At 38.2% G+C, this 14,511-nt stretch overlaps 1 protein-coding gene across 5 annotated transcripts in view; it reads right to left on the minus strand.

The window, feature by feature from the left end:
• TSPAN9 (tetraspanin 9) overlaps positions 1–14,511 on the minus strand; it is a 168,187-nt gene that overhangs the window by 82,711 nt on the left and 70,965 nt on the right. For 4 of the 5 annotated variants that reach the window (XM_056487212.1, XM_056487250.1, XM_056487232.1 and 1 more), the window contains one exon: positions 8,857–8,936. The exons of the other annotated variant lie outside the window; for it this stretch is intronic. In XM_056487212.1, coding sequence (XP_056343187.1) covers positions 8,857–8,936 — 80 coding nt within the window. The remainder of the gene's footprint in view (positions 1–8,856; positions 8,937–14,511) is intronic. 5 annotated transcript variants of the gene reach the window in all.

Genomic DNA, 14,511 nt, shown 5'->3' on the forward strand with positions numbered 1-14,511 from the left:
TCAGCAGCACCATTTAAAACCAAGTGCGCTTAATACATCAATTAAAGAAGCTAAAAGAAGAAACCTCTGACTCAGAAGCAGCCCTTCTAGTAAATTCCAATTCCCTAAGACAGCAATTGAGGAAATTTGATTGAATAGTACAGTGCAAGTTCTTTTCCCTCTGTTTGATTTTTGCACCATTTTAGGCTCAGTGATTGTATGCTGTGGTATAGAGACACGACTATATATGATGGAATTACTCCCAGTTAACTGCTTCCACTGTTAACCATTCCACACATTATTTGCAGAGTAAACTGCATGGTTTAAATTAACATGCTTTGCAGCACATCCACAACATGGCAGAAATGTGCACACAAGCAACTAATGCATTTCTCCTAATGACTGGTAATTTGTTAAGCTGATGAACCCTAAGTCATCTGGTCATAATCTTGTCTTCATCCATAGCCCATTATTGTCTTGCCTCAGTCTTCTTCACCACAAAAAAAATTAAAAACATTAAGCCCTGCTTATTTTTGTAAAAAACAAAAAAACTGAAACTTACCCGTCACAACTCAATAGAGTGTTAGAAATTAGTAATTCTGTAACAGATGATTAGCATACCAGTTTCTCCTGGTTTTTATTCCTTGCAGCAACTCTCAATACATGTCATACACTTTAAAGAATCAACTATAATGTGATCATTTTCTACTGCAGATCTATAATTTTGTACCTACAGGAGTACAAATTGTACCAGGATGCACATAAAACAGAAGTATGGGGAAATCCACAAAAGAAATATAAAAGATACAAATTCAGTCTCTGATGCTTCATGACTTGCCAATGTTATATGGGAAGAAAGACATGTAGAGACTAGTTTAATGTATTTTCAAAACTATCCCTGCTGCATTGATTAGAAATAGTAACAAGGGTTTTTTTTTTCAGGAGTCAGAAGACAGAATTAGCAAAAGCAGTTTTAAATGAGGACCAAGTAGATTTAAGAGAATCTATGGGTAGTTCTTTCCCTACTAAAACAAGCAATATTTTTAAACATCACTAAATCTTTTGATTTAGTTAATTCTCATCTCCTATATTTAACAAAGACATAGCAAACAGAAGGAAGCAAAGAAAGAAATAAAAGAAATGGCAAACTAGTCTTCCTGTGCTTCAGCTTCCATCCCTTTCCAAGGGGTAGCCATTAGCTCTGTTCCCAGACAGCACAGAGGTTCTGGGTGACAGAAAAGAGGCCCAACATGTTAATTGCATAAACAAACACTTAAGGATGGGTTTGGGTTGCTCACTAAGACTGCAGGGACTTGTCTGTGATTTGATTAAGGATAACAACAAACACTGACTGGATGTTCTGTAGCCCTGTTGAGAACCTAGCCCCAGCTGTGTTACCTGAGCAGTGATAAAGTGACTGGCCAGGGTGCCAAGCTTTGAGGGACAGTATCAAAGATGAGCTGTTAGATGACTCCTAAAATTCAGACTGGCAGCAAGTCCCAGAAATATTCATAATCCTTGCTATTCTGGATGCAGTAGTTGAATGAAGAAGGTTTAGACAGCCATGTGAACTTTGGCCCAGCTCAGTAAAGGCAGCAGGAAAGAACAATCACTACAGTCAAATTTCCAAACAACTGGAAGTTCAATTATGTCTGCTGAATAAATTCAGCAATTTAAGTTGCTCCTAAGCAGCAAGGGACTGAGCTAAATGGAGATCTGAGTTGATTTAAATCTAATTTGTGTCAGAAAGTTCTTAAATGGCTTTCAGTTTAGTATCTCCAGTAATTTCTATAACGTGGTATTAAAATTCTAAAGTTTTATGTGACAAGTCTCCAATAGGTTCAGCAAACATTCACTGTCTAATAATATACCTTCTGCCATGTGAGGTCTCTTCCCTTTGTTTGGGAAGTGTAGTTTATTTATTTCTGCAAGATACTTAAAGCAAAGCCCAACATAAACAGCAGAATTCTTCTTTTTGTTCACTGTTTTCCTAAGTTGCTGAAAGGCTGGGTAACTTTACATATTATAAACACAGAGGACCTATAGTATTCCATAACATCTGTTGCAGCTTGGGTACCCATTAGGAACATCCCAGCTATGTGTGCAGCAAGACCCTAATAAACCACACATTACTTCCCAGAATGCATCCTCCCATCTTTTCTACCCAGGTCTCATTCTGTGTCAGCAGTGTTTAAATAAACAAATTAGATGCCTCCTTGGACAGCCAGATAATGGAGTTACAAGCTCATCCTCTACTCACATGAGAAAGATTATACCCCTTTGGATGGGCCTCTTGCAGACCTACTTACCTGGGGGGTAGCAGGAGCAGACAAAAAGGGACCCTGCTAACCAAGACCCTATCAAGTGGTTTACTGAAATGGCTCTAGGAATGCAGAATTAAGCAGGAAATATCACAGTTATTACCCTTATTCAAAATTGACAGTAAGTCATTGCTTTATGGAAATTTGATACACTCTTGTTTTTAAAGTTAGGGGAGTTGAGACATAGAAGGCTGAAGAAATTCGTTTCATGTCACGCGCTGATTTGTATAATATCAGCCTCATGTCCTCAAAGGATATGAGGAACAGAACCTGAGTCATATGTTTAAAAGAAAGATTTAACTCTGGGAGTACAAGAGTCCAGGGAGAACTGGATGGGAGTAATTTATTTTCCAACTTGAAATTCTTACTGCGCTTCTCACCTTCAATGACCATAAACCTCCTCATGTACAAATTAACAAACTGTCCAACAGGCCACATTACAACAGTGGTGTACAACAAGTCTGCCTGAGTGATGAATCAACTCGTTGTTTATCCAAAATAACAGACACAAATGGCTCTCACACCTACCTACAGCTAGAATTAAAATGCTTCCACGCTGAAGGAAAACCAAAATAATTTTAAAATCCCCCACACCTAAAAAAAACCCGCAAAACAACCTAAACAAAATATAGTGTTAGCAAAGAGTAGTTAGTGAGAGGGACACTGCAAAAAATGCTGTATCTTATGTCTTGTCTATCAAGTTCAAACAACTCAGACCCTAAAATGAGGCATGAGGCCCTCACCACCCAGATTAACCAGTGTAACTCTCAAGCAAACCTCAATATTTCAAATTAAAACTAGTCTCAGGTCCCCAATAATGTTTCAATAGTATTCTGTAATGTCATCATGCTGGTTACAAATGGACTTCATTTACCTTACATTCATTAGGACACCACACTGTTTGAACTCAATATTACCTTTCCTTCTCCATCCAGCCAAAACACTGTCATGCTTAAACGTTTATCTAATAGTTCTCCCCCACTGTATGTTTCCATAGGGACACCAACAGTGCTATACCATTTGAGAGGAAACAAAAACTAATATCTGGGATCTTTCCACAGCTTCTCAAATCCCTATCAGAAAAAAAACTAATTCTCCTGCTAATGTCACTGAAAATACTAGCTTTTCCAGAATTCACTGTCTTGCTGGTTTCTCTTGGGTTTTTGATGTGGTTTTGTTTTTTAGGGTTTTTTTGGTTGGGGGGAGATGTTGTTTGTTTGGGATTTTTCTGCTTGCTTTTGGTTGGTTGGTTGTTTTTGGATAGTCTTATTTTCACAAGATTGTACTGCAACTGTCACCACACTTATGTCATTAGAGTGAAAATACAACAGAAGTAAATATCACTATTATGTCAAGAGACAAGCATCCCAGGGTCATTCACTGTCTCTCCCTGTCATTATCCCCTGTGTAAGAAAAAGGGGAAGAGCAGATAATGCAGCCAGCGGGAGGGCAACAAAAGAGAGAAATTTAATGTGTGTCCTTTCCAAAGCTGTTTGTTGTTAGCAATTTTGTTCCGATTTAAGGGACAAACTGTCCACCCCTTTTAAACCTCAGAGATTAATTTTCAGTTATTTGTAGGGACAAAGTCTCTCCACATGATTTAACTGTCTGTCCAACAGGTTCAGTTCAGCATTAAAGCTTTGTCCTTCAAACTAAACAGTGCACTCTATTATTTATTCCAGTTTGGCATAAATAAGTATGTATTACCTTATGCAAACCATTCTAAAGTTGTTAGTTGCTTTACAGTACCAAGAGCTTTGACACTAGCCAGACATAGAGAATGGACATGCTCTCTCTCTTTTAGTATGATCTGAGACTTTAATAAAAGTGACCTGCATGGCTGCTGTACTACTGTCTTTATGTTCATTGATAAATGCACAATACTGGTTTTAATCTACAGAAAAAAAAATTAATTACTCCTCCTATGGGATTAAATTGCACAAATAATTAATGCAAAAAAATATTCTCCAGGAGCAACAGTCTTTATCCATTATTGTAATTAGAGAGTAATAGGGAAAAATTTGCTGTATTTGACTTTTTGCTGCTCCTGCTGGACCAGCAAGTTTCCAGCCCATGTTTTTCTCATCTAACCTTACATTTCAGTAAAATGAAAAATGCTAGTGTAAAATTTACTTTGAAAGTAAATATCAAAACACTGCATTTGTATATTTGATTCCACTTAAATTAGATAAATTATAACTCCTACTTATAATTTCCACTTTTAATTATAACATTAAAAACAGGTATTATTCTTATCAGATTTTTTTAGTAGTTTAAAATTAAACACTTTTAACAAATAAACCCCATTAAGGATTTTCTTGAAAATTCTTAGCTTTTCCTTAGCTCTTCTTGAAAACAGAAGATCAGACTTAATAATCTTGCTATATAGTGACAGTAAAATGCATTTTATATTAAAATTAAGCAATAGTAAAAACTATCAATGCTTCTGTATGCAGATTCATTAACCTAAGTTAAATTAATAGAACAAGACAAAATGTAACCATGACCATTGTCTGCTTGCAAAGTTCCCTAATGAATTTTTGGTAACTTATGCCAGTCATTTCAGAATTTTCCTTTTAAGACCATATGAATTCTCATTTCATGAGTGATTTTTTTTTTTTTTTTTTAATTCATGTTTCATAGAACTTCTTTTTTAGAACCAGTAATATTTTCTGATACATTTTGTGAAAATAATTACTGTAATCCTTTTCTCTAATAACAATGAAGTGAAATCTCCCATAGAAAGACATATACCCTGATGTTTATATTTGGTGATTATCTTCCTTGACAATTTAGCTGCTATCTGTAGAAGCAAAAATCAATACTTTATTTCATCTGCAGAGCAATATCAGCTACTTTGCAATCTCCACATGTTTGCACATAAATATTCTTGAAGGCAAACTAAATCAATTAACATTTGTAGTTGTCTATCCAGTCCCTTTGCAAAACGTATTATGCACTTAGGATGAATTCAGTGTAAATCATCATCCTAGCCACACAATTAAATACTATAAGCTTCCTTAACCCTCAGCTCAGACTTTCCTAATCTCTGAAAGAAAGCAATGCCAGATGGCCATGAACAACTGTTAAGAATCAGAGGGACACAGAGAAATACCTGAAGCTTTCAGTAATTCAGTGGAGAAACACCTTCTGTTCCAACTTACTGGTAGGCCCCACTTAGACAAATTTGCTTTGTACAACTCGTAGCTGATCCTTCCAGGTTAACTGATACACTCTAGTAATTTTCAAAAGTTGTATTTTCTTGTCATGAATCGAATTCACAGACACTGAATTTTTGCTACAACTTTTGGTTGCAGTTAACACAGCGACAGCATGTTGGGTACAAAGTGCTCAGAGAATTCACTGACTACTGCACTTCTCCATCACTTCAAAACATACAATTATGTGTAAGCATCTATGGATACACATTAAAATAAGTGAAATATATTGTATGTAAAATAATGTGTGTAATATATAATATTCACATATAATTAATTGTCAAATCTGTATGAGTTTAGCAAGGCTGAAAAAGTAGTAGAGCTCATTGGCCCATGAGGGACAGATTAAGCCCCATTTCTCTGCCTCAAGAAGAAATAATGGAAAAAGGTTTCTCTTTTCCTGCAGAAGAAGATCCTTCTTTGAGCCAACATTAAGAATCATTCCAGACAATTTTGCCCAGCATGCTGGGATGCCAAAAGGCACCTGCTGTGTTCATTTTCAGAGGAAGCATCTCACAAGCTCCATTTTATATGGTAACAGTGTGGAAGTAGTCTCCTCATCTCTGAAGACCAGGAGCCTCATTCTGCTTTAAACTACAGTTCAGGAAATTTCATGTTTAAAAATGAAGCTTCTCTTTTTAAAAATAAATCACCTTGCATTACGAAAGATGATAGTCACTCCTCAAGAGCAGGCCACAGCTTCATGTTTTTGGACTTGGGTTTCTTAACAGAAATTCAGAAGGAAGCAGTGAGAACAGGCAAATCTGGGAATGGAAAAAGCAGGTTAAGAAGAAAAATAGGCCTGAAATAGCAGGGAGTGCGGCAGGGCAGGGCAGGAGCAAAGGGCACTGGCAGAGCTGTGTGCAGAGTCCAGTGCTGGGCTAGCAGAAGAGTTCAGGGCAGATGTGAAAGATGCTGCAAGTGGACAGCATCAGCAAGGAGCACATACAAAGGCAAACATCCACAACCTCTCAGACAGCCATGGTGGAACTAGTGGAGGTTTCAGGTACGAAGGCAGATGTGGCAAGTTACAGAACACATGTGGCATAGCATGCTTCGTTCTAACTGCATTTCCATGTGTCAAAGGATAATGTTACTCATTTGAATGTCTCAAACAATAAAACAGCAAAGTCAAAAAACATAAGAGTACAGCAAAACTGGAAGAATGCACAGGAACATCATTCTGGCTTGCAAAATTGAGTATAAGACAGCCACAATGAAGAAGGGGGGGACTTCTAGGAAATTCAAACCAGGCTAAAGGATCACATGTCTGTTGTAAAATATCTTGAAAAGTACCTGACATCTTGCATTTAGCATTTTTCAATAATCTCTCAGATTCACCAGGCCAGAGCATTATTTTCATTCTGAATAACATAATTTACATTAAAACGAAGGCATTTTTAGAATATTGGATAGAGATGTGGTAATAAAGTTTAGTAACAGAAAGAAAAGTGATATAAGCCTCACAAAATAAGACATGGTAAGAAGAGTGTCAAGGGGATTAAGAGGTAAGAGTAAGAACTGAAGAAGCACAGGACACTAGAGAACTGTTCCAGATGGTAGGCTAGTTTTAACCTAAGCAGCAATGTGTTTGTATAAAAGTCCAGTGGGAGCTGAGCAGACAGAGATGAGCACACAGATGAAGTCTGAAATGTTCTTGCAAGTTCAAGGAATGGAAAAAATGGACTCTGAAGGTCTGATGCAGAGTCAAGAAAATTGCTGCTGCCTGGGAAGAAGAAAAAAAATCAAAGAAAGATGTTGCATCTAAGGAGGTGAAGAGTAAGAGACACCTACATAAGAGATCACAGAGGACATGAGTAATGAGACCAGATAAAAGCTTTTTTAAAACAAGTCACCACATGCAGATACAAAAAAAATAATAGTTCAAGGCATCAAAGTAATGAAGCATTGAGTCAAATAGCCAGTTTGATATAAATATGGTGTGTTTTAAATTATTTATTCCAAAAATACTTACAGCAACTTTCTAGTAGGGTATATGTACAGAAAAAGAAGAAAAAAAAAATCATAAGTGAACTTTGATCAGATGTTCTTCAGTGATCAGTTCTATCTTTCTATTTCAGTATGATGCCCACAAGTTCAGTAATTGTGGGATTTCAGTCTATTACTGATAAAAGCTCACTGTTGCGTGAGCGGTTCAACACTGTACCAAATCTCCCATTAACTCTTGCTCTTAGAGGTTATTTCAGTAAGTGGGTCAAGATAAACAGAGAACCTGCTAGTAAGGCTCCTAATTTGAACAATGATATTTGTACACCAGAGGTAGCTATTTGAACTAGACTGCTAATGCCTCTTTTTCCAAAATAAATCCTGGGTTGGTGTTTTCATTTATTTATGAAGCTTACTGTATGTTTCTGGATCACAACCATGAATGGTTTTGTTCACGTGCCCAAGCTTTTTAACCACCAGGAAAGCAGTGACCTTTGCTTTCAAGCTAAGCAAACCATTTCATATTGGGTTATATTTATGAATACTCAGTATTTCAATTAGCCTGTGATTTCCTTACAAAAACTGTACTGAAGGATACTTAGCTGGCAGATGAATTAACTTTTCCTCCCTCCCTTGTACCTGACAATACTTTGCTCAAAGTAGCCATTATGCTTTTAACTTGCTGGCTGAAACATTCATTGTTACAACTCCTCACGCCTCTTGGCTGATGGAAGAAAATCAATTTTGATCCCTGAGTAGCAAGTGCAAGTCTCCAACTTCACACACCAATGTGTACAATTGCAGCTGAAATTGAATCCAGATTAATTCACCATTCCAGGCATTTTACATTTATGCTGAGACCTTAAGACATTAGAACATACATGATTTACTGTTTTTAATCGGAGAAATGGGACAGAACTTCCTTCAAATGAAAAAGCAGTTTGCCAAATGAAGTTTACACAAAGCAAATGAGGTTTATGGTAACAATGAAAATATACTTTAAAAATTACCCTTCAGCTTTTTGCAAAACAAGTATTACAACAGAATGCAATAATCCAGCCACTGCAGGATTTTAATGCTACAATAATTCTGATCTTCCTTAAAGGGCAACAATTCTGCCCTTTCTTAGATAACCCAGTTCAGGGAACATTAGAGAAGGAAGTCTGAGCAATTAGAAGCCAAACTACAGTAACCAGTTAGCAATAAAGATATAGAAAGCATGTGCATTTCCCAACAGACACAAGTTTAACACTGAAAATATTCCAAGCAGGTACGAGAGAGAGGGAGGGGAGGGGAGAACTTACTGTACTGCTTCAAAGATGCACTATACACATAATGCAGCAGTACAGGATACACTAACAGATGAAGGCAACTGAAAAGGCAGTACTCACCCAAAATATTAAATTGAAAAGGAACATCATGTATTTCAAACAACACAGGCAGCCTCTTGCCATGTTGCACTTCTTAAATTCTAAAAGGAAAACAAAGGATAGATCCAGGTAAAAGACCACGTATTTGCTGCCTTTGGGTGCACTGTATTTTTCACTTTTTACGCCAGTTCCAGTCCCAGCGCCGGTCCCGGTTCCGACCCCAGTGTGGCTCTGTGTGCGTGATCCAGTTGTACCATAGAAAGCTCCTGCAGTAAAACCTCGACCAAATTGCCTCCCTGAGGTAGAAGGTTTAGCAAAATCTGAGTCTTTGCTATCCAAAGATGGACTCCGGTGAATTGAAGAATCCTCACTACTTGACTTCTCCATGATCTCTCTTTTCACAGTTGTCAGATTTAATGTATAGCATCTCTCAGCATTAAATGCAGTGCCTTGCAAATGCCACAGTGCGCTAAGAGCTGTCTGTGTTTCGCTTCTCCTTTTCTTCGTACATAAATCAGATAATCACTGCAGAATTTATTCACTGCATTGTTGCTGGGTTTATTTTTTATAGCAATATAGGCTGTACTCTGTCTGTCTGAAGCATGGATTTATACATTAATATCCCATGCAAGAGCACACTCATGATTTGTCTTGATGAATCAGTTATGCAGAACTTTGATTTTTATTAAAAAGAGCCATAAGCTCTTTCTCTGCACTCCTAGTCTACAGTCCTCTAATCTATAGGCAGCAGATGGTCCTTGCATCCATTTCCAAAAAGCTTCTGCAGTACACCTGGGAGACTCTCCTCGAGCCGGAGCACTTTCCTTGCTCTCAGCTTCCCTCTCTGTGTCTCTCTGACTCTCTCTCACGCGCTGTCTTTTCTCTTTCCACCCATTTGCAGTGTCTCATTCAGTAACCAGCTACCGGAGCGCACTCTGTGTTTCACTGCTGTTGCCGTGAAATCATCAGCAACTGCAACCACTGGGCATTTCCCACAGAAATCCCTGACCTAACTATCGAGTAATAAATCCGCCCTCCTGCTCGCCCCTCCCCTCTGCTTTCCATCGGGCCAGTTAGCAGAAGCCTTCTCCTCCAGGACACGCCTCCATGACATAATATCTTTAATAGGATTAGAATTACTCTTGACTATACAAGTGCACAACAGAAAATCTCTTTAAATGTCAAGTACTGTTTAGCTGTTTGTGCACTAGAAGCGTTAGGCAGCGATATTCCTTCGATGCAATAAAAAACAGAGAAAGTATGGATTCGATAGACAGGTGCTAACCTCTCTCTGCTCATTAACAGTGACTTACGTTTTTTTCTGGCTTAAACAAGTCCCACGGGACAAGCAATGGGAATAGGCTGGCACCCAGCATACACTGCTGAGGCAGTGTACATGCACACAGTGCGACACCATCACCTGTGATAGAATTAACCAGAACCAGAACAGCAGAGCTGCTGCCTCTTACGGGGTCATCATTCAGTTCTTAAAACTCCTGAAATGTAAGGGGATCTGAGCCTGCAGCTTTTTGCATGCTATTTAACAAGTACATCAGAGATTCCTGTTGTGTACAGCAATAAGCCATCTTACATCACAGGTCGTCTGTGAACTAGAAACACTGACCCAAATGCCGTATTTCTTTTCCAGAGAGGAGTGCAACGGGGAGAGCACGACTGTGCACGTGTGCCTGCACATATGCATGCAAGAGCCTGTAGGGGAGGAAGAGACACACTTCAGGTCACTACTCCCTGTACTTCCAAATTCGTCATTTTGTCATAAGCGCAAAAGCAGTGCACCAATGGTGCAAAGTGCTGTAGCAGATTTAAAATACAGATTATTCTTTTCTTTCTATAAAGAAAGAAATCACATTAGAAGGCCACTGTGAAGGAAATACAGCTACCAGGAAAAGCAAAATTCCATGCAATTTTCAACTGACCCCTTCACATGCACATTAAAATGCACTGTTAATGGTTATATCAGGTATCTTTGAAAAAAGACTATATAATATTTATTCAATCTTACATATCTCTGGTCAAAAGCCTCTAAAAATCCTGTAATTTTTATGCACCAACGTCATAACCAACACCCTAAAGCAGTGCTGTACCTTTCTTAACAGGCATTTTCTGCTAAAAGATCCCTCCACCAACAAAGTACGTGAAATACACAGACTTCCATGTGTAATCTCTCTCTCTCACCTCTTCTGCTCTAAAATAAGATTTTAACAACAGGCAGCTCCAAGCCCATATCAACAATGTTTGTTCACTTTGCTTTTCAAAAGTAATTTCAAAGCTCCCTGCATCAAATATGTCCATCAGAAAGGCGACTGCAGGACGACTGCTCAGCACTGTGTGACAGCAGAAATAGTTACACACAAAACACCCAAGTAAAAAGAGAGAAATTAACATTTACCAAAGTAAAATGGGCATTTCTGTACATGTCTACAGTGCACATACAAACTTCACCATAAGCAGTTACCAAGAAGCAACATTCTCAGCAAAAAACATGGAAGCAACTTGCAGGTCATGGCCAGGTACCTGCCTCAAACACCAGAGCCTGCAGAATAACTCACACTGAAACACAAGACAAATGTCTGAGTATGGATTTAGAAGACTGAAAAAACTCTTCTGTTTGAAATTCACTTACTGGAAGTGTAAAGTTGTAGCACTGCAAACTAATGCTGCAGCTAGATATTTTCAGTGGTTTTCGCTTGTCATACAAAAATGAGCTCTCAGCCAAAAAAATTGTGAGAACACACTAGCACTTTAAAGCATTTTTAGCTTTTTAGTTTTTGCACCCTTTGGTTTGGCATAAAATTTACACTGACTTAGACTAGCAGAAAAAAAAAAGGCTGTGCACTTGTGAAAATTAATGCAAAATAAATATTTGCCTTTCCATTGAAAGTACCTGACAAAAATAATTAATCCACCTTCCTCAAGGTTTAAAAAAATTAAAGAATATTCTGTAATAAGCAAAAAAAAAAATTCACAAATGCTCTAATGCTTTGTAAATAGTGGAAACTTTCTGGTGGTTAAAAAAAAAAAAAAAAAGCAAAACAACGATACGTCCAACCTTTCTTGTCTATTTTTACCTCCAAATCCTACAAAATAGTGGTTTATGACTCTTATGACACCATTACCTCTAATGTACCTTCCATTACGAGATCTCCATGACTGGTATTTCCAAAGAGTCCAACCAAAGACACACATAAAGTCAACAGCTTAAAAATCCAGACCTGAGCAAGGAGCAGTGGGGAAAACGCGGTTCCAGATCAGCCTCTCCCCTGCTGTTTAGCAAGAAAACATATGACTCTCTTATGGTTATACTGTGGCCACCAGAGAGACTTTACAAGCCTCAGTAACCTTCAGCCACTTGAATTTGCAGCCACAGAGTGTCTTTGCAGATCAGAAGCCAGCTCCTGCTGCTGCAACTCCAGCTCAGTGTTCAGGTAGCTCAGTTAATAAACCACACGGGGCTGCTTATTTGCTGAAAAAATAAATGGTGGGAAAGCTTTAAGCAGTCCAGCTGTGTTTTGACCAGCCATTGCCTCTGACTGAGACTTCAGCAGAAGGTGTTGCTGTGTGGCAACAGCACCTTTCAGGGTCCCACTTAACAGTGTAACCTCAGCATGGGGACAAGCACATTTTGCTTCACTACGGATCTTACCTCTGTTTAGCAATCAGGGCATGAAAAACATTCAAAAGCTCACTCTGTACTTCATTAATGTTTGATTACTGAATCACAGAATTTTGTTGCTGAGTGATGCCTTCACATCAAGAAAATAATTTCAGTCCCACATGTATATGCCTGGGACAAGGCAATAAGCATCAATCCATTGCATTTAAATGGTTCTTCCAAATATTAACGGTAAAAATTTAGGCCACTTTCAGATAGCAGAAATGTGAAAACCAATGTGACAATGGGTGTAGCCAAAAAATGGGAAGGAATGGTATAGCAATATGGTCAAAAAGCATAGGCTGGCTCTCCTACTGAAACTGATTTATTTGGTTCCCTCCTGGGAACAGTCCACCATAGTCCCCAAATGACACATCCCAGCATCTTCATTTCTTAATGAATTTCACAAATTATTAATCTTTTTTTCTCATCCTGTAGTTTAAAACTCACCAGAACTTCAGTGCCTGTTACACCCAGCTACAGTGCTCCTGAACCCCTCTGTTTGATTCTACCCTCCTCAGCTATTTTTGCACAACTGGCTCATGAAATCATGCTGCCAAACAGCAAAAGCTGCAAATTTAAACAGCAAGTTTAAAAACATGTTTATAAACACATATTTTGAAATCCATAATACACATATCAAAGGTATATCAGCAATATAGAAAAAATTAATTTCTTTTCCCCCTTTTGGAAGTTTCAAATCTATTTTACTTGACATTCCCCTTCAGTGAGCTTGCTGACCCAGTGAGAGGGAGAGGAATTACTACAGGCAAGAACAGGAAAAAGTACTGAAGGCTGAGCAAAAATATCATAAGCTTTTGTTGTGCCTCCCATGATTGCTGAAAATGAAATATGAAACTCCAGGGTTTTTTAAAAAAGGAAAAATAAAAACTCTAGTCTCACCATGGTACACAAGCTATTTTAAATCTCATTATATATTTTATCTTGCAATTTCTATTAAGGAGGATAATGCTACTGTCACTATTTTAAATATGGAGAACTCAAGGACCAAGATGTTTGCTGGGGATGAATAGGAAACTGCTGGCAGAGGAGCAAACCAAATCTGTGCCTCACATATCCTCAGCTAGTTCACTAACCACTGCACCATTCTCAAATAAATTATTTTTGGAATCACAAGTTTTAGTAACCCTACCTCATGACTTCAGAACAATACTGAGCCCTGCAGAGAGATGTACAAATGCATATGCTACCAAGTGTTCAAAGGATACAGTTCTTAAATTCTGTCTTTTCTTTTGAATTATACTGACCAGGAGCTAAATTTCACAAGCCTTCCTCAGGGTACATGGGATAGGCAAAGAACAGAGATTGCTGAGTATAAAGTCAGTGACTACATCTTTCCAGTCACTGTTCTGAATCTTGGAAGTCCATGAGAGGAGTAAAGGAACAAGAGGTTGAAAAAAACAGCTTACACCTGGCATACAGTTGCATATAGCTGAAAGCTCAGATTAAAAACATAAAAACAAACCAACACTGATTTTGGAGTAAGCTTAAAGGGAAAAGGATGTCCAAAAGAACAGTACTGAAATTAGGATCACCTGAGAAACACATGGGGTTCTCAGGTCTTCCATGCTCTTGGTTCCATGCCAAAAAGTTTAGAGACTGCAGCAAGTTAAAATGCCTGGAGTTCTCAGGTCTTCCAAGGCTGCAGAATTTATAACCAAAAACCTGGACACTCTGACGGTTGTAATGCACATCCTGGAACCTTCCAAGCTCCAGCCTGGATGTTATAAGTCCAAAGTATTCTGCTGATCATGGGATTGGACAAAAACAAGGTCGATTTCAAGGACAGCTTTGCGTGGTAGACAAGTTTTGAAATCTGCCTGTGTTTTTTTGAATCAAATATCCCAAGCCGTATATAACCTTTGACACACTTTCATTTTCCACTAAGAAAAGTATTCCATTAGAAACAGACAGAACTACTGTAACTTCAGTTTTGGAGTCTCCAATCGCTGATCATAGCTTCACACATTATTCAGAGCCTA

This window comes from Oenanthe melanoleuca, chromosome 1, assembly GCF_029582105.1.
Source record: "Oenanthe melanoleuca isolate GR-GAL-2019-014 chromosome 1, OMel1.0, whole genome shotgun sequence".
NCBI lineage: Eukaryota > Metazoa > Chordata > Aves > Passeriformes > Muscicapidae > Oenanthe > Oenanthe melanoleuca.